This window comes from Melanerpes formicivorus, unplaced genomic scaffold (assembly GCF_026170545.1).
Source record: "Melanerpes formicivorus ecotype bairdi unplaced genomic scaffold, bMelFor1.0.p_v2 SCAF_139, whole genome shotgun sequence".
Classification (NCBI taxonomy): domain Eukaryota; kingdom Metazoa; phylum Chordata; class Aves; order Piciformes; family Picidae; genus Melanerpes; species Melanerpes formicivorus.
The window spans coordinates 847845-866891 of NW_027142491.1; the positions used below are offsets into that span (position 1 = coordinate 847845).

General features: G+C 61.6%; 1 protein-coding gene across 3 annotated transcripts in view; it reads left to right on the forward strand.

Annotated features, from left to right (window-relative positions):
* Position 1: 1 nt before the first annotated feature.
* The window catches only part of CHUK (component of inhibitor of nuclear factor kappa B kinase complex), a 42844-nt gene continuing 23798 nt past the window's right edge, over positions 2-19047 (forward strand). For all 3 annotated transcript variants that reach the window (XM_068168478.1, XM_068168477.1, XM_068168479.1), the window contains exons 1-8: positions 2-188; positions 268-362; positions 4370-4484; positions 10698-10767; positions 12986-13074; positions 13769-13858; positions 14451-14575; positions 15821-15928. In XM_068168478.1, the coding sequence (XP_068024579.1) occupies positions 33-188; positions 268-362; positions 4370-4484; positions 10698-10767; positions 12986-13074; positions 13769-13858; positions 14451-14575; positions 15821-15928 (848 nt within the window). In that variant the 5' untranslated portion in view covers positions 2-32. The remainder of the gene's footprint in view (positions 189-267; positions 363-4369; positions 4485-10697; positions 10768-12985; positions 13075-13768; positions 13859-14450; positions 14576-15820; positions 15929-19047) is intronic.

Sequence of the window (19047 nt, forward strand, 5' to 3'; positions counted from 1 at the left end):
AGCGGCAGTCGGTGCCGAGTGGCTGCGGCGCGATGGAGCGGGGCGGCCCCGCCGGGCCTGGCGGCGCGGAGCGAGCCCCGGGCGGGGTGGCGCTGCGGGGGCAGCCGGCGGGGGGCTGCGGGCCTTGGGAGATGCGCGACCGCCTGGGCACCGGCGGCTTCGGCAACGTCTGCCTCTACCAGCACCAGGTGCGGCGGGGGGGCCGGGCCGGGCCGGGCGGCGAGCGCTGTGCCGGGGCGGGGCGGCTGACGGCGCTGTGTCCCGCAGGACTCGGGCGCACGGGTGGCCATCAAGTCCTGCCGGCTGGAGCTCAGCGTCAAGAACAAGGACCGCTGGTGCCACGAGATCGACATCATGAAGAAGTGAGTCTGGGGAGGCGCAGGGCAGCCGGACCCGGGGTGCGATCCGGCCGGGCTCAGGGCTGGGGAGCAGCCAGCCCCCGGGGTCTGATCCGGCCGGGCTCAGGGCTGGGGCACAGCCAGCCCCCGGGTCTGATCCGGCCGGGCTCAGGGCTGGGGAGCAGCCAGCCCCCGGGGTCTGATCCGGCTGGGCTCAGGGCTGGGGCACAGCCAGCCCCCGGGTCTGATCCGGCTGGGCTCAGGGCAGGGGCGCAGCCAGCCCCCGGGGTCTGATCCGGCTGGGCTCAGGGCTGGGGAGCAGCCAGCCCCCGGGGTCTGATCCGGCTGGGCTCAGGGCTGGGGAGCAGCCAGCCCCCGGGGTCTGATCCGGCTGGGCTCAGGGCTGGGGAGCAGCCAGCCCCCGGGGTCTGATCCGGCTGGGCTCAGGGCTGGGGAGCAGCCAGCCCCCGGGGTCTGATCCGGCTGGGCTCAGGGCTGGGGAGCAGCCAGCCCCCGGGGTCTGATCCGGCCGGGCTCAGGGCTGGGGAGCAGCCAGCCCCCGGGGTGCGATCCGGCTGGGCTCAGGGCAGGGGAGCAGCCAGCCCCCGGGGTGCGATCCGGCCGGGCTCAGGGCAGGGGAGCAGCCAGCCCCCGGGGTCTGATCCGGCTGGGCTCAGGGCAGGGGCACAGCCAGCCCCCGGGGTGCGATCCGGCTGGGCTCAGGGCTGGGGAGCACCCTGCCCCCGGGGTGCGATCCGGCTGGGCTCAGGGCTGGGGCACAGCCAGCCCCCGGGGTCTGATCCGGCTGGGCTCAGGGCAGGGGCACAGCCAGCCCCCGGGGTCTGATCCGGCCGGGCTCAGGGCTGGGGAGCAGCAGGCCCCCGGGGTGCGATCCGGCCGGGCTCAGGGCTGGGGCGCAGCCAGCCCCCGGGGTGCGATCCGGCCGGGCTCAGGGCTGGGGTGCAGCCAGCCCCCGGGGTGCGATCCGGCCGGGCTCAGGGCAGGGGAGCAGCCAGCCCCCGGGGTGCGATCCGGCTGGGCTCAGGGCTGGGGCACAGCCAGCCCCCGGGGTGCGATCCGGCTGGGCTCAGGGCTGGGGCACAGCCAGCCCCCGGGTCTGATCCGGCTGGGCTCAGGGCTGGGGCACAGCCAGCCCCCGGGTCTGATCCGGCCGGGCTCAGGGCTGGGGAGCAGCCAGCCCCCGGGGTCTGATCCGGCTGGGCTCAGGGCTGGGGCACAGCCAGCCCCCGGGTCTGATCCGGCTGGGCTCAGGGCTGGGGCACAGCCAGCCCCCGGGTCTGATCCGGCCGGGCTCAGGGCTGGGGAGCAGCCAGCCCCCGGGGTCTGATCCGGCTGGGCTCAGGGCTGGGGAGCAGCCAGCCCCCGGGGTCTGATCCGGCCGGGCTCAGGGCTGGGGAGCAGCCAGCCCCCGGGGTCTGATCCGGCTGGGCTCAGGGCTGGGGCACAGCCAGCCCCCGGGGTCTGATCCGGCTGGGCTCAGGGCAGGGGCACAGCCAGCCCCCGGGGTCCGATCCGGCTGGGCTCAGGGCTGGGGCACAGCCAGCCCCCGGGGTCCAATCCGGCTGGGCTCAGGGCTGGGGCACAGCCAGCCCCCGGGGTCTGATCCGGCTGGGCTCAGGGCAGGGGCACAGCCAGCCCCCGGGGTGCGATCCGGCTGGGCTCAGGGCTGGGGAGCAGCCTGTCCCCGGTGTCTGATCCGGCTGGGCTCAGGGCTGGGGTGCAGCCACCCCCGGGGTCCGATCCGGCCGTGCTGAGGCGCCAGCCCGCTGGGTGGTGAGCCCCTGAGGCAGGCAGGGTGCGGGGCTGCCTGTCCTCCCGTGGCTCTGCTCTCATACTCGTGAGGGGTCGCGATCCATGCCTGGGCTTGGGGCCGTCCCAGGCGCCTGCCTTCTCAAGCTGCCTCCACTCTTTGTCCCTGCCTAGGTTCCTCCCCGCTCACGCCGTGGGGTGAGTTGGGTTTCAAGGCAGTGTGATGAGAACCTCTGTGAGCTGCCACACTCTGCAGTGTGTTCATCCTTGCTCTAGCAGTCTAGGAATGGCTTTTGTTCTCTGCCAGGCTCCCACATACACAGAACTATGTCTCCTAATGCTTTCTTGTGCTCTTTCTCCAGCGGGTGCCTCTGAGGTACCTGTCAACCAGAGCTGACCCAGGTTTGTCCCCATGAACACAAGTGGTGTCAGGGGCTCACCTCCCAAGAATCCCTTTTTCCTCCCAAGAAAGTCCCTGGAGCCTGAGATGTGCTGTGCTGCTGGTGGGAGCCAGAGCACTGCTCAGCTTTGGTCTCAGTTGTCACCTTGGCCTGCAGGGCCCCTACTGAAGAGAGCTTTACTCAGCTCCTCTTCTACCTTCTTGGTGCCCACACCTGCCCTCTGTGTGCACTGCTACTGGAGGAAACCACTTGTAGGCAACCTGAGTTTGGACTCACAGAGCTGGCAGGGCTGGCAGGGACCCCAAGGCTCAGCCAGTGCCAGCCCCCTGCCATGGGCAGGGACACCTCACACCACAGCAGGTTGCTCACAGCCACCTCCAGCCTGGCTGCAAACACCTCCAGGCAGGAGGCTTCCACCACCTCCCTGGGCAGCCTGGGCCAGGCTCTCACCACCCTCCTGGCCAACAACTTCTTCCTCACAGCCAAGCTCCAGCTCCCCACTTCTCCTTTTGCTCCATCCCCCCCAGTACTGTCCCTCCCTGACACCCCAGAGCAGAGGGGCAGGATCCTCTCCCTCCACCTCTGGCAATGGGCACTGGCAGCTGAGCTGCCCTTGGCCTTCTGAGTTGCCAGTGCCCATTGCTGGCTCCCTGTCCCAGGCCTGATTCCTGCCTCCCTCACCCCCTCCAAAGTCCCTCCCCAGCTTCCCTGCAGATCCTGGAAGGCCACCAGAAGGTCTCCTGGGAGCCTTCTCCTCTCCAGCCTGCACAACCCCAAGTCAGTCTTCATAGGAGAGTTTGTAAGTCAGGGCTTGGTCACCCCCAGCCTCCTTGGCCTTTTCAGCACATTTGCTCTGCAAGCAGTGGGCTGCACAGCTACAGCTGCCCTTGGGGTGGCCTCCAGGACTTTGGAGTGGTGCCCCTGGAGCGATTTGTCTGTGCTCCCTTGTGGATGCAGTATGTACTTCCAGGAGTGATCTCTGTCAGAGACAACCAGGAAGCAGCTGCTGGCATTCAGCTGGGGGCATGAATCTTTCCCCACACAGATGGACTTAACCTGCCTGCTTCTGCCTCCCTGGTACAGTTACAAGGGGCTAGGGGGAAACCAACCCCAGGTGCAGAGCTTTGCCAGGAGTGTGTAGGCATCAGGAATCTGGGCCTGGATCTCCATCATCAGAGTCCTGGACAGTGACTGTGAAATGCCTTTCCTGCTCCCCACTGGTTTGTGTCCTCCCAAGGTGTGGCTTGTATGCATTGGGGTGCTGGTAGGTGCCAGCTGGAGAGTGTGGTTCACAGAAAGGATGCACTGGGGGCATATCTGTTGGATCTGGGGCATGTGGGTGACCCAGCTGGTGGCTGTGAGACAAGATCTCAGCTGTGCCTTGCATTGCCTCTGGCCTTCCTAGGCTGAGCTCAGAGGCTGAGGGAGCTGGGGTTGCTCAGCCTGGAGAAGAGGAGGCTCAGGGGAGACCTTCTTGCTCTCTCCAACTCCCTGCAGGGAGGTTGGAGCCAGGTGGGGGTTGGGCTCTGCTCCCAGGCCCCCAGCACCAGAACAAGAGGACACAGTCTCAAGCTGTGCCAGGGGAGGTTCAGGCTGGAGGTGAGGAAGAAGTTCTTCCCAGCCAGAGAGACTGGCCCTTGGGATGTGCTGCCCAGGGAGGTGGTGGAGTCCCCATCCCTGGGGGTGTTTAAACACAGCCTGGCTGAGGCCCTGGGTGCCATGGTTTGGTTGCTCAGATGGTGCTGGGGGGTAGGTTGGGCTGGATGATCTCTGAGGTCTTTTCCAGCCTGGTTACTTCTGTCTCCTGTCTCCTCCTTCTGAAGGAGGAGTCAGTTTTCAGGCAGCTGTCCCTGTGCCTAGGTTGAACCACCCCAATGTGGTGAGAGCCTGTGAGGTGCCCGAGGAGATGAACTTCCTGGTGAACGACGTCCCCCTGCTGGCGATGGAGTACTGCGCAGGGGGCGACCTCCGGAAGGTAAGCTCTGCCCTGCCGTGGCACCGGCGAGCAGGAGGGGTGCTGCTGCGCCGCGGGCTGCCACACCGCTTCTGGGGCACGCCTCTTCAGGCGCAGGGAGGAGAATCTAAAGAGGTGTTGCAGGGTAAGGACTCAGGTGCTGAGTTGTAAACAAAGTTTGCAGAGGCTTTGGGTCTTGGGGGTGGACAGCCTCAGGGGCTGGAGACAGAGCAATGCAGGATAAGCTTTATCTGACACAGACATCCAGGGAGGCAAAGCCCCTCAGGATCACCAACCCCAACCCCTGACCCTACCCTGCAAGGCTCACCCCTAACCCACAGCCCCAAGCACCACAGCCAAACCACCCTGAAACACCTCCAGGCCTGGGGACTCCACCACCTCCCTGGGCAGCCTCTGCCAAGCTCTGACCACTCCTGCTGGCAAAAGCCTTTGCCTGGTGTCCAGTCTGAGCCTGCCCTGCTGCAGCCTGAGGCCATTGCCTCTTGTTCAGCCCCTGGGAGAGGAGAGCAGCAGCAACCTCTGCACAGCCTCCTCTCAGGGAGCTGCAGAGAGCAGGGAGCTCTGCCCTCAGCCTCCTCTCCTGCACACTAACCATCCCCAGCTCCTTCAGCCTCTCCTCATCAGATTTCTCCTGCAGGCCCTTCCCAGCTTCCTTGGCCTGCTCTGCCCTGGCTCCAGCACCTCCACCTCTCTCTTGTCTTGAGGAGCCCAACTCTGGGCACAGCACTGGAGCTGTGGCCTCAGCAGTGCCCAGCACAGGGGGACAGTCCCCTGCCTGCTCCTCCCTCCTCTTGAGTCCATCTGGAGGGCTGTGACTAGTGGAGTCCTCCAGGGATCTGTGCTGTGTCTGGCTGTGTTGAATATCATCCGTGACATTGATGAGGGAACAGACAGAGCCTGCTCAGCAGGGTTACTGATGGGAAGCTTGGCTGAGACAGCTGAGGGTTGTGAGGCCATTCAGAGCCTTGGACAGGCTGAGAGCTGGGCAGGGAGGAACCTGCTGAGGGCCAGCAAGGATGAGAGCAGAGCCCTGCAGCTGGGCAGGAAGAATAACCTGCAGCAGCACAGCTGGGAGGGGATCTGCTGGAGAGCAGCCCCAAGGAGAAGCACCTGGGAGTGCTGGGGGGCAGCAAGGTCTGCAGGGCACAGCAGTGTGCCCTGGGGGCCAAGAAGGCCAAGGGGCTCCTGGGCTGCACTCAGCAGAGTGTGGCCAGCAGAGCCAGGGAGCTTCTCCTCCCCCTCTGCTCTGCCCTGCTGAGGCCCCAGCTGCAAGATTGCAGCCAGCTCTGGGCTCCCCAGCTCAGCAGGGACAGGGATGTGCTGGGGAGAGGCCAAGGGAGGGCTGCAAGGCTGCTGAAGGGCCTGGAGCACTGCTGCTGAGGAGAGGCTGAGAGCCCTGGGGCTGCTGAGGCTGGAGAGGAGAAGGCTGAGAGGGATCTGCTCAATGTCTGTCAAGAGCTGAGGGCTGGGGGGCAGGAAGGAAGGGCCAGGGCCAGGCTCTGCTCACTGTGCCCTGGCATAGGCCAAGGGGCAAGGGATGGAAAGTGCAGGCCAGGAGGTTGCAGCTCAGCAGGAGGAGGAACTTCTTGCCTGGGAGGCTGCCAGAGGCCTGGAGCAGGCTGCCCAGAGAGGTTGTGGAGTCTCCTGCTCTGGAGCCTTTGCAGCCCTGTCTGGATGTGTTCCTGTGGGACCTGTGCTGGATTCTCTGCTCCTGCTCTGGCAGGTGCTTGGGCTGGAAGCTCTCCAGAGCTCACTCCCAGCCCCTCACATCCTCTGGACTCTTACATTTTGTACTTCAAGCTTGTTTCTTTCTCTGGGCTGCCTCTACTTAGCTCCTTGCTTCTCCCTCCTGCTGGTGGCCTGGCATGCTGCCTGGCTGCCTCCTGTTTGGGTTTGCAAAGGAGCAGCAGGACTGTGGCTGGCTGTAATGCAGCCCTCTGGGCTTGGTGTCTGGGGGGAGGGAGGGAGTTCCAGGGGCACTGTGCTCTTGTTGCACTGTAAGTCTATTTTAGTAGATGTTTATTGCCTTGTGTGCTTCCCTGTTGAGTTTACCTCTGTCAGTGTAGTTTGATTTGACTTCCAAGCTTTGGACCAAGTGTGATAAATTACTCCTTACACTGCCAGTAATTGTTGGGTGCTGCCTTTTTAACCCACAGCAAGTGGGGGGAAAACAGCAAACCCACCTGTGGGAAGTGAGGCTTGTGTTGGCTGAAAGCAGAGGCCAGCCATCCAAGGGCTCTGTTACCCTCTAGTGCGTCTGCTGTGGCATTGGTACCACTCCCACAGCCTGCCTGCCCTCACACTGAGTGTGTTCAGCCTGGCTGTGCCTCTCCAGCTCTTTGGAGCTGGTTCTGATTCACCTTGCAGCCAGTGCTGAATTGCCTGCAGCTCGAGGGGAGATTGCTTTGGTACTGGGGTGAGACCTCCAGGGCTTCAGAGGCTTTTCCTGTTCCCTGCTGCAAGTGGAACTCCCCCTCTGTAAAGCAGCAGCACCCAAGGGGAAAGGAGCCTGTCAGGAGTTCCCCAAGCAGTGACTGCATGGCCCAGTGGAGCTTGTGCTCCCTTTCCATGGCATCTGGAGTTGGGAGGCAGCCATCTGTCCCAGGGTGAAGCAGCAGATCTCCCCCAAGAGGGCAGGGAGCTCCTTCTCTGGTTTTTGTGGCTGGTGTTGGATAGGTAGCCCTGGAGGAGAGGGAGCACAGGCTGGATGCCATCACTGTGTGTCTGCAGCACCAGCCAGTGTGTGGGCAGCTTGCTGGGCCTCTGCTGTGTGGTTTGGGAGCCTCTGCAAAGAGGGAGTGTGGAAGGGGCAGGGCAGGGGAGCAGGGTGTGCCTGGAAGGAGCCTCTGGGTGCTGCAAGCATGTGTAGCTTACCCTGCTCTTGGGGTGCTTGGGGCCTTGCTGCAGGAAAGGTTGTGAGGCTGCTTGCAGGTGAACCTGGGAGCCTGGCACCACCTGCCCTGGGGGGTTTGAGCACTTAATCTCTGCTGAGTGCCTGGGAGCCTGCATTGGTGCCAGGGCAGTGGGGGGCAGGCAGACACTTCATGCCATCTGCTGGCATGCAAAGCTTTGGTCCTTAAAGGGGAGCAAGCCACAGTGCATGCTGCCTGAGTTCTGCTGCTCTTGCCCTCTCTCTCCCGCCTTCCTTGGCACCATTTGTGTTCTGCACCACTCTTAACTTCTCCTTCCACACCTCCAGTCTCCCATGAAGCCTGCAAGAGGATCTGCTTTTGCCTGGGGGCAACACACATTTGTCTGCTTGTGCTCTCTCAGGCTACTGCTGCAGGCTCTCAGCTTTGTTGCTGACTGTGCCTCTCTCTTCCTCTGTGGAGGTTGGGCACATCTGCCCACAGCCTAAGCAGTTAGGGGTTGGAGCTTGGCTTCTCCACACTGAGGCTTTGCCTGCTGGTTGTGCCTGAAGTGTGGGAAGCAGGCAGAAGCATGAGGATCCATCATGGAAGGGGCAGCTGCAGGGCAGAGGTGCACTCCTTAGACTCACAGAGCTGGCAGGGCTGGAAGGGACCCCAAGGCTCAGCCAGCCCCAGCCCCCTGCCATGGGCAGGGACACCTCACACCACAGCAGGTTGCTAACAGCCACCTCCAGCCTGGCTGCAAACACCTCCAGGCAGGAGGCTTCCACCACCTCCCTGGGCAGCCTGGGCCAGGCTCTCACCACCCTCCTGGCCAACAACTTCTTCCTCACAGCCAAGCTCCAGCTCCCCACTTCTCCTTTTGCTCCATCCCCCCCACTCCTATCCCTCCCTCACCCCCTCCAAAGTCCCTCCCCAGCTTGCTTGCAGCCCCCTGCAGAGCCTGGAAGGCCACCAGAAGGGCTCCTGGGAGCCTTCTCCTCTCCAGCCTGCACAAGCCCAACTCTCTCAGGCTGTCTGCAGAGCAGAGCAGCTCCAGCCCTCTGCTCCTCCTCCTGGCCCTGCTCTGGACACCTTCCAGCCCCTCCAGAGCCTTCCTGTGCTGGGGGCTCCAGCACTGGCCCCAGAGCTGCAGCTGTGGGCTCAGCAGAGTGGAGCAGAGGGGCAGAATCCCCTCCCTGGCCCTGCTGGCCACACTTCTCTTGCTGCAGCCCAGGCTCTGCTTGGCTCTCTGGGCTGCAAGTGCTCCCTGCTGCCTCCTGCTGAGCTTCTCCTCCCCCAGCACCCCCAAGGCCTTTCCTGCAGGGCTGCTCTCCAGCCAGTCCCTGCCCAGCCTGTGTTGGTGCCTGGGGTTGCCCTGAGCCAGCTGCAGGACCTTGCCCTTGGTCTTCTTGAGCCTCCTGAGGTTGTCCATGTGGAAGCAGCAATGGCTTTGGGCCAGCTGGGCTATTTGGCAGCTGTCAATGACTGCAGTGATCTCTTCTGTGGTCTAAACTGAAACCTGTGGTTCCTCCTCAGCTGTTTCTCAGTGACCCACCTCTGGGTGCCAGGGGCTTAGCTGCACATCCTTTCCACCTTGCTCTTTGTCACCCAGGTTCCTTCCATCACTGGAACATCTGTTACTCCAAGCAGCAGTTCTGTCTCCAATCCTTTGGGGTGTTCCCAAATCCCATCAAGCCAAACTGCTGCAGATGGAGAGCAAACAGATTCTGGAGCCTCAGGATCCCCTTTGCCTGCACCCCTTTGGCCCTGTTGACTTTTGGATGGTTCCCCTGCTTTGGTGCTAACTTTCCAGCACTCCATGTCTGCATTTCCCTCCCCCTATGTGCAGTGAAGCTCAGTTCTGTTGGAGTTGTTTTCCTCATGTGCTTTTAACTCTCAAACCCAATGCCCTCTGTAGCTGAGGGCTGTAGTTGGCCTCTGCTGTTCCTGTATCACAGAATCACCAAGGTTGGAAGAGACCTCAAGGATCATCAAGTCCAACCTGGCACCACAGACCTCATGCCTAGACCATGGCACCAAGTGCCACATCCAATCCCCTCTGGAACACCTCCAGGGTCGATGACTCCACCACCTCCCTGGGCAGCACATCCCAACGGCTAACAACTCTCTCAGTGAAGAACTTTCTCCTCACCTCCAGCCTAAACCTCCCCTGGCACAGCTTGAGACTGTGTCCTCTTGTTCTGCTGCTGGGGGCCTGGGAGCAGAGCCCAACCCCCCCCTGGCTCCAACCTCCCTGCAGGGAGTTGCAGAGAGCAAGAAGGTCTCCCCTGAGCCTCCTCTTCTCCAGGCTAAGCAGCCCCAGCTCCCTCAGCCTCTCCTCACAGGGCTGTGCCCCAGACCCCTCCCCAGCTTTCTTGCCCTTCTCTGGACACCTTCCAGCAGCTCAACCTCTTTCCTGACCTGAGGAGCCCAGAGCTGGACACAGGACTCCAGGTGTGGCCTCAGCAGTGCTGAGCACAGGGCACAAGGACTTCCCTGCTCCTGCTGGCCACACTCTTCCTGCTGCAGGCTCTTGGCCTTCTTGGCCCCCTGGGCACACTGCTGCCTCCTGTTCAGCTGCTCTCCACCACCACCCCCAGGTCCCTCTCTGCCTGGCTGCTCTCAGCCACTCTGTCCCCAGCCTGTAGCACTGCCTGGGGTTGTTGTGGCCAAAGTGCAGCCCCTGGCACTTGGACTTGTTCAGTGCCATCCTGTTGGCCTCTGCCCATCTGTGCAGCCTGTCCAGGTCCCTCTGCAGAGCTTCTCTACCCTCCAGCAGATCAACTCCTGCCCCCAGCTTGCTGTCATCTGCAAACTTGCTGATGACTGACTCAATGCCCTCATCCAGATCATCAATGAAGATCTTAAAGAGCACAGGGCCCAGCACTGCTCCCTGGGGGATGCCACTGGTGCCTGGCTGCCAGCTGGCTGTGGCACCATTCACCACCACTCTCTGGGCTCAGCCTCCAGCCAGTTCCTCACCCAGCTCAGAGTGCTGCTGCCCAGGCCAGGGGCTGACAGCTTGGCCAGGAGTTTGCTGTGGGGGATGGTGTCCAAGGCCTTGCTGAGGTCCAGGCAGAGCACATCCACAGCCTGCCCCACAGCCACCAGGCAGTCACCTGATCATAGAAGGAGATCAGGTTGGAGAGGCAGGACCTGCCCCTCCTAAATCCATGCTGGCTGGGCCTGAGCCCTTGGCCATGCTTCAGGTGCAGTTATTGACCCCAGGATAATCTGCTCCATCACTTTCCCTGGCACTGAGCTCAGGCTGGCTGTCTTTCAGCAGAGGGTGGGAAGTGCTGTTCTTGGCCTGTCAAGCTTTGCAGCCTGGCTCTAAACACCTTGGGTTTCTCTCTTGTAGTTGCTAAACAAGCCAGAGAACTGCTGTGGACTTAAGGAAAGCCAAATCCTCTATCTGCTTAGTGACATTGGTAAGCAGTTCAAGACCTTCCCTGTGCTTTGGGTTCCTGGGGGGTTTTGGTGGCTGCTTTTGATTCTGTTTCAGGACATTTGGCCTCTTCTTGTTTCCCCTCCCCCTCCCCCAGCTGACCCTGAAAGAGGGCACTGAGCAGAAGAGGCTGCTAAAAGAAACCTGGCCTCTCTTCCAGAGGAAGCACTTCTTGTCCTCCCTGAGCCCCCAGCCCGGATGTGGCTGTGGAATGGGGCTGGGAGAGCTGTGTGGAGTGGTCAGCTGCAGGCTGATTGTGACCCCAACACTGTGGTTGTGGGTGTGGGTTTCCATCCAAACCCCATTTCTGCTCCTGGCTCTGGAGGGACACTTTCTGCTTGCTCAGCTTGCCCAGAGCCACCTCCAGGCAGGAGGCTTCCACCACCTCCCTGGGCAACCTGGGCCAGGCTCTCACCACCCTCCTGGCCAACAACTTCTTCCTCACAGCCAAGCTCCAGCTCCCCACTTCTCCTTTTGCTCCATCCCCTCCACTCCTATCCCTCCCTCACCCCCCACAGCAGAGGGGCAGGATCCTCTCCCTCCACCTCTGCCAATGGGCACTGGCAGCTGAGCTGCCCTTGGCCTTCTGGGCTGCCAGTGCCCATTGCTGGCTTCCTGGCCCAGGCCTGATTGCTGCCCCCCTCAGAGGTGTCCCAGACCCCTCTCCCTCCCTCACCCCCTCCAAAGTCCCTCCCCAGCTTGCTTGCAGCCCCCTGCAGATCCTGGAAGGCCACCAGAAGGGCTCCTGGGAGCCTTCTCCTCTCCAGCCTGCACAAGCCCAACTCTCTCAGGCTGTCTGCAGAGCAGAGCAGCTCCAGCCCTCTGCTCCTCCTCGGGGCCCTTCTCTTTGTCCTGTGGCAGGCAGTTGCTGGATGATCTTTCATCTGGCAGCCTGTGTTGTTACCTGTGTGGGCTAGTGGTGAGTTTTTCCCTTCCCACAGGCAGGGTTTGCCTCACTTCTGTCTTGTTAGGAGCTCCCCAGCCCCCTGCAGGCAGTTGAGGTGTGGGCTGCTGTGAGAAGGCAGAGTGCAGCTCTTGGCCTGTGCTCCCATTCCTTCCTCTCCTGCAGCCCCTCCTGTGCCTGGCTGAGGGGCAGGCTCTGGAAGGCAGCCTGGATGAATCCTGGCTGCTTTGTTTATTCTTCCTTAGTGATCTCCAGCTCTGTTCCTCTCCCAGGGTTTTACTCATCCTGTGGTGCCAGAAATGGTAGTGCGCCCGTGGGAGCTGCTTCTGGGTAGGGGTAGTTTGGGAACCTGGGGTCCTTTTGGCCACAGCCCCCACATAGGTTGGCTTAAAGTGACAGGAGTGAGGCTGCTGGGAGCTCTCCCTTCCCTTATCAGCAGGGGGGAAGCCTTGAGCCTCCAAGTTCAGCACTGCTCATACTGACCAAGGCCCTGGTGGTGCCACCTTGCTCAGCTGCTTCTTGCAGTATCACCAAGGCTGGGAGAGACCTCAAAGATCATCGAGCCCAACCTGTCACCACAGACCTCAGGACTGCACCATGGCACCAAGTGCCACATCCAATCCCCTCTTGAACCCCTCCAGGGATGGGGACTCCGCCACCTCCCTGGGCAGCACATTCCAGAGGCTGCCCGGAAGTCCATTTTTAGCTCCAGCTGCACTTCTGCTTCATAGCTGTTGGAGGGTCCCTTCCCTGCTGGGGTGGTTGGTGCTGTGGTCCTTCAGCAGTGGTGGAAGGTTACTGGAGGCTCTCTGAGCCACTCTGGCAGCAGGTTGATGGCAAATTCATTCCATCAACATCTGGCATGATGTGCTCACAGATATCCTAGAATCATAGCTTGGACTTAGAAGGGAGCTCCAGAGCTCAGCCAGCCCAGCCCCCTGCACTCAGCAGGGACATCCTCCACTGGAGCAGGCTGCCCAGAGCCCTCTCCAGCCTCCCCTGCAATAGCTCCAGGCAGGGAGCCTCACCCACCTCCCTGGGCAGCCTGTTCCACTCCCCTCATGGTAAAGAGCTTCCTCCTAACCTCCAGCCCAGGCCTCCTCTTAACTCATCCCCCAAAGAGCTCAGCAGAGTTACTCCCAGACTGTCTTAAAGCCAAAGAGGGCAGCAGGGATTTGAATGCCCCCCAGCTTTCCTTTCCTATGCAAAGGCTGCTTCCCTTTGCTGGTGATTGGAGCAACTCTCCTCCCCCTCTGGAGCTGTGCCTCTTCCATCAAGTCCAATGCTTGTCTTGCAGGCTCTGGTATCCAGTATCTGCATGAGAACAGGATCATACACAGGGACCTGAAGCCTGAAAACATTGTCCTTCAGGATGAAGGTGGGAAGGTAAGGCAGGGGCCCCTCTCAGTGCTCCTGCTGCTGTACTCCTTTGGAGACAGAGGTGCTTGTCTGAGAGGAAGCAGTCTTGTGGCACCAAACTGGGCCCAAGACCTCAGCTGTGGATTTAGCAGAAGCTTTCATCCTCTTGAAGCCCCCAGTCCTGGTTATTGCTGCTGCTTAAATCCTTGCCATGAGAACCAGCCTTCTGCTTTTTGGCTTCCACTCCAGAGCTCTGCCTGCAGCAGATGTGGGGTGGTGGCCATGTCCTGGTGGTGGTGGAGAGAGAGAGAGAGCTGCAGGGTAACACAGGGTGGTTCAGAGAGAGTCAGCCTCACAGGGTGCTCAGGGGGCAGTTGTCTTCTCTGTTCTTAACACTTGAAGCCCATAGCTTTGAATTCCCAGCTGAAGAGCTGGCCCCTCTGTTGGGCCAAGCTGTAGCTGGCAAGCTGCTTGAAGTAAAGCCAAGGCTCTGAGACAGGTGGCCAAGGTCAGCTCCTGTGGGGAGCCCCAGTGCTGTGTCATATGTCAGAGCCTCCCCAGGGAGCTGCTCTAGAGCCTCCATGATGCCTTTCAGCTTCTGCTGTGGCTGTGCTTTCTGCATTCCTGAGGGGTTGCTTGGGGTTTGCTTTGTGGTGGTTGGGTTTTCCCCTCCCCCCTCCCTCTGAATTTGCTCCTCTGAGCTTGTTGAAACTGTCCACAGGTTGTTCACAAAATCATAGACCTGGGCTATGCAAAGGATCTCGATCAAGGAAGCCTGTGCACCTCCTTTGTGGGGACACTGCAGTACCTGGTGAGAGCTCTCTTCCTTTCCTGCATGCAGGTGGAGTGCTGTTGCCACACTGCAGAGTCACAGGGCTGTGTGGCAGAAGGAGCACACAGAGGCTCCCTGTCCAGCCTCCTGCCTGCAGCAGAGCTGCCACCAGCTCAGAGCACTTGGCCCAGCCAAGTCCTGAAACCTGGAGGCATGGAGGTTCTGCCCCTCCCTGGGGCCCTGTGCCAAAGGTGTTCCCTGCCCAGGGCAGGAAGTGCTTCTCCTGCCCAACCTGCACCCCCCAGGGGTGACCTGGCTTCCCTGCCCCTCACTGCTGTCACCTCTTGCTTCCAAGAGGAGTTTGGCCCTATCCATGCCCTCCATCCCTTCCTGTGCCACGGCTGGGGGCTCTTCTCAGCCTCTCCACAGCCAGGCCAGACAAGCCCAGCTGCCTCCCACCTGCCTGTGACCCAGCAGGCGATCTGAGAGGGGCTCCAGCAGGGTCCCCATGCCAGGCTGGACCTGGGGGCTGTGCCTGGAGTCAGCTGTGTCTCTGCAGAGGTGCAGGGCAGCAGCTGACCTGAGATGACCCCTTGGAAAGTCTCTTTGTTTTTGTGCTGATGCTCTTTAGGCTCCAGAGCTCTTTGAGAACAAATCCTACTCAGTGACTGTGGATTATTGGAGCTTTGGGACCATGGTGTTTGAGTGCATTGCAGGATTTAGGCCTTTCCTGCACAACCTGCAGCCCTTCACCTGGTAAGACATTGCCTGCAGGCAGGAGCAGTGCCAGCTGCTGCTGCTGTGAGGTGGCATGAGGCAGAGGGATGCTCCTCATTCCTAGGGGCTGGGGCTGTGCATGAGTCACTGACAGCTCAGTAGTGCCAGTGGCACTTGGGCTCTTCATTCATGGGGTGTGGAGGCCTCTGGTCAGAAGAATTCTTCCCCAAGTAGAGCTTGAAGTAACAAAGCCTGGAAACCAACCTCTGTGTTGGAGTCAGGAGAGTGTACCAGGGAGGAGAGTGATGCAGTCCTTCAGAATCAGAGCCTGAGGGTGGCAGGAGGAGAGAGGCCAAGCCTAAGCTAGGCAAGTTGCAGCCTGGAAGCACAGAGAGCTGGCTGTGCACACCACTGGCAGCAGTCAGGAGCAGGCTGGAGGACTGTGATAGCCTTCAGGGAGCTCCTGCTGAAGCATTCAGACCTCCTGCACACAGCTCTGTCCCCAGCTGCTCTTCTCCAACCCACTGAGTGTAACTCACTCACTAGGCAAAGGCTTGGCTCTCCTCAGGCTGCCTAAGGAGCTCTGAGACAGACTCTCAGCAGGCAAAGGCTTGGCTCTCATCAGGCTGCCTAAGGAGCTCTGAGCCAGACTCTCAGCAGGCAAAGGCTTGGCTCTCCTCAGGCTACCTAAGGAGCTCTGCAAGACTCCAGACCCTCTGCAGCTCTGCCTGAGAGCAAACCACTCCCACAGAAGGACTTGGGAGACTCTGCCTGCTCACACAGACTCACAGAGCTGGCAGGGCTGGAAGGGACCCTCTCTCCAACTCCCTGCAGGGAGGCTGTAGCCAGGTGGGGGTTGGTCTCTTCTCCCAGGCCCCCAGCACCAGAACAAGAGGACACAGTCTCAAGCTGTGTTTGGGCTGGAGGTGAGGAGAAAGTTCTCCACAGAGAGAGTTGTTAGCCATTGGAATGTGCTGCCCAGGGGGGTGGTGGAGTCCCCATCCCTGGAGGTGTTCAGGAGGGGATTGGATGTGGCCCTTGGAGCCATGGTTAGCTGTCAGGAGGTTGGGTGACAGCTTGGACTGGATGGTCCCTGGGGTTTTCCAGGCTGGGTGGCTCTGTGCTTCTCTGATGTGCTGTGTGGGTGCTTGGGAGCTGTTCAGACTCTTTGCCTTGAGGCTGCAGAGTTTGGCCTTGGGTGGTGCTTTTTGCTGCTGTTGTGTTCAGCTCTCCCTGTCCCAAGGGGCTGCTGGTGCTGTGGCCCCAAAGGTTCTTCCTTTCTAGGCATGAAAAGATCAAGAAGAAGGATGCAAAGCACATCTTTGCTTCGGAGGAGATGAGTGGGGAGGTTCGCTTCAGCACCCATTTGCCACAGCCTCACAGCCTCTGTGGGTGAGTGGGGAGCAGGGGGGCCTGCAGGAGGGGGCTGCAGTGGGGACTGCAGGGGGAGCAGGGGGGGCTGCAGGCCAGCCTCTTGGTCACATAGCATCACAGAATGCTCTGGGCTGGGAGGGAGCTCCAGAGCCCATCCAGCCCAGCCCCCTGCACTCAGCAGGGACATCCTCCACTGGAGCAGGCTGCCCAGAGCCCTCTCCAGCCTCCCCTGCAATAGCTCCAGGCATGGAGCCTCAACCACCTCCCTGGGCAGCCTGTTGCAGTGCTCCAGCAGCCTCCTGGGGCAGAACTTGTTCCTCACATCCAATCTCAATCTGCTCTGCTCTGCTTTGAAGCCCTTGCCCCTGCTCCTGTCCCTGCAGGCCTTTGGGAGCAGTCTCTCCAGGTCTCTCTCAGGACTGTGTCCAGGCACATCTGGACAGTCCCCAGAGATGGAGCTGCCCCCTGCAGAGGGGGTTGGGTTGGGTGACCTTTTGGAGGTCTCTTCCAGCTGAAACCATTCTCTGCACAGCCTCCTGTGGCTGAGACCTTGGCCCTGCTGGGGGCTCAGGAGAGAGACCCCCAGGAGTGCCTGCAGGCTGAATGAAAGGGCCTGTACCATCAGGAGCTAGGCTCTGCTCTCGTGGCACTTACTTGGCTTCTCCCTGTCCCTGTACCCAGCAGGGCAGCACAGTGCAGTGGCACTGACAGTCCTCTGGAACCAGGGACTGGAGCTGAGAGCTAAATCAGGCTGAGGGCAAGGGCTTGGGTCCTTTAGAGCTGTGTGCTGTCTTTGAAGAGGTGCTTGGCAATGCAGTGCTGTGCAGCTGCTGTGGGTGTTGAGGGAGCAGAGCCTGGCTGTGCAGCTGCTGTGGGTGTTGAGGGAGCAGAGCCTGGCTGTGCAGCTGCTGTGGGTGTTGAGGGAGCAGAGCCTGGCTGTGCAGCTGCTGTGGGTGTTGAGGGAGCAGAGCCTGGCTGTGCAGCTGCTGTGGGTGTTGAGGGAGCAGAGCCTGGCTGTGCAGCTGCTGTGGGTGTTGAGGGAGCAGAGCCTGGCTGTGCAGCTGCTGTGGGTGATGGGGAGCAGAGCCTGGCTGTGCAGCTGCTGTGGGTGTTGAGGGAGCAGAGCCTGGCTGTGCAGCTGCTGTGGGTGTTGAGGGAGCAGAGCCTGGCTGTGCAGCTGCTGTGGGTGTTGAGGGAGCAGAGCCTGGCTGTGCAGCTGCTGTGGGTGTTGAGGGAGCAGAGCCTGGCTGTGCAGCTGCTGTGGGTGTTGGGGGAGCAGAGCCTGGCTGTGCAGCTGCTGTGGGTGATGGGGGAGCAGAGCCTGGCTGTGCAGCTGCTGTGGGTGATGAGGGAGCAGAGCCTGGCTGTGTAGCTGCTGTGGGTGCTGGGGAGCAGAGCCTGGCTGTGTAGCTGCTGTGGGTGCTGGGGAGCAGAGCCTGGCTGTGCAGCTGCTGTGGGTGCTGGGGAGCAGAGCCTGGCTGTGTAGCTGCTGTGGGTGCTGGGGAGCAGAGCCTGGCTGTGCAGCTGCTGTGGGTGTTGAGGGAGCAGAGCCTGGCTGTGTAGCTGCTGTGGGTGCTGGGGAGCAGAGCCTGGCTGTGTAGCTGCTGTGGGTGCTGGGGAGCAGAGCCTGGCTGTGCAGCTGCTGTGGGTGTTGAGGGAGCAGAGCCTGGCTGTGCAGCTGCTGTGGGTGCTGGGGAGCAGAGCCTGGCTGTGCAGCTGCTGTGGGTGTTGAGGGAGCAGAGCCTGGCTGTGCAGCTGCTGTGGGTGTTGAGGGAGCAGAGCCTGGCTGTGCAGCTGCTGTGGGTGTTGAGGGAGCAGAGCCTGGCTGTGCAGCTGCTGTGGGTGCTGGGGAGCAGAGCCTGGCTGTGTAGCTGCTGTGGGTGCTGGGGAGCAGAGCCTGGCTGTGCAGCTGCTGTGGGTGCTGGGGAGCAGAGCCTGGCTGTGCAGCTGCTGTGGGTGATGGGGAGCAGAACCTGGCTGTGCAGCTGCTGTGGGTGTTGGGGGAGCAGAGCCTGGCTGTGCAGCTGCTGTGGGTGCTGGGGAGCAGAGCCTGGCTGTGCAGCTGCTGTGGGTGATGGGGAGCAGAGCCTGGCTGTGCAGCTGCTGTGGGTGCTGGGGGAGCAGAGCCTGGCTGTGCAGCTGCTGTGGGTGCTGGGGAGCAGAGCCTGGCTGTGTAGCTGCTGTGGGTGCTGGGGGAGCAGAGCCTGGCTGTGCAGCTGCTGTGGGTGCTGGGGGAGCAGAGCCTGGCTGTGCAGCTGCTGTGGGTGATGGGGAGCAGAGCCTGGCTGTGCAGCTGCTGTGGGTGATGGGGAGCAGAACCTGGCTGTGCAGCTGCTGTGGGTGTTGGGGGAGCAGAGCCTGGCTGTGCAGCTGCTGTGGGTGATGGGGAGCAGAGCCTGGCTGTGCAGCTGCTGTGGGTGATGGGGAGCAGAACCTGGCTGTGCAGCTGCTGTGGGTGTTGAGGGAGCAGAGCCTGGCTGTGCAGCTGCTGTGGGTGTTGAGGGAGCAGAGCCTGGCTGTGCAGCTGCTGTGGGTGTTGAGGGAGCAGAGCCTGGCTGTGTAGCTGCTGTGGGTGCTGGGGAGCAGAGCCTGGCTGTGTAGCTGCTGTGGGTGCTGAGGAGCAGAGCCTGGCTGTGCAGCTGCTGTGGGTGATGGGGGAGCAGAGCCTGGCTGTGCAGCTGCTGTGGGTGATGGGGAGCAGAGCCTGGCTGTGCAGCTGCTGTGGGTGTTGAGGGAGCAGAGCCTGGCTGTGCAGCTGCTGTGGGTGCTGGGGGAGCAGAGCCTGGCTGTGCAGCTGCTGTGGGTGATGGGGAGCAGAGCCTGGCTGTGCAGGCAGCTCTGCAGGACAGGCCACAGGCAGGGTTTTGAAAGTGATTTCATTTTAGCACTGCAGCATTGAATGCTTTGGCTTGGAAGGGACCTCCCAAAGCTCACCCAGCCCACCCCCCCTGCCATGGCCAGGAACACTTCCTGCTAGCCCAGGGTGCTCAAGACCTGGCTCTGAACACTGCTAGGTTTGGAGGCTCCACAGCTGCTCTGGGCAGCCTGCTCCAGTGCCTCACCAGCCTCACAGGGAAGAACTTTCTTCCTGACGCTTGAGCTAAACCCAGGTTCTGCCAGTCTGAAGCCACCACCCC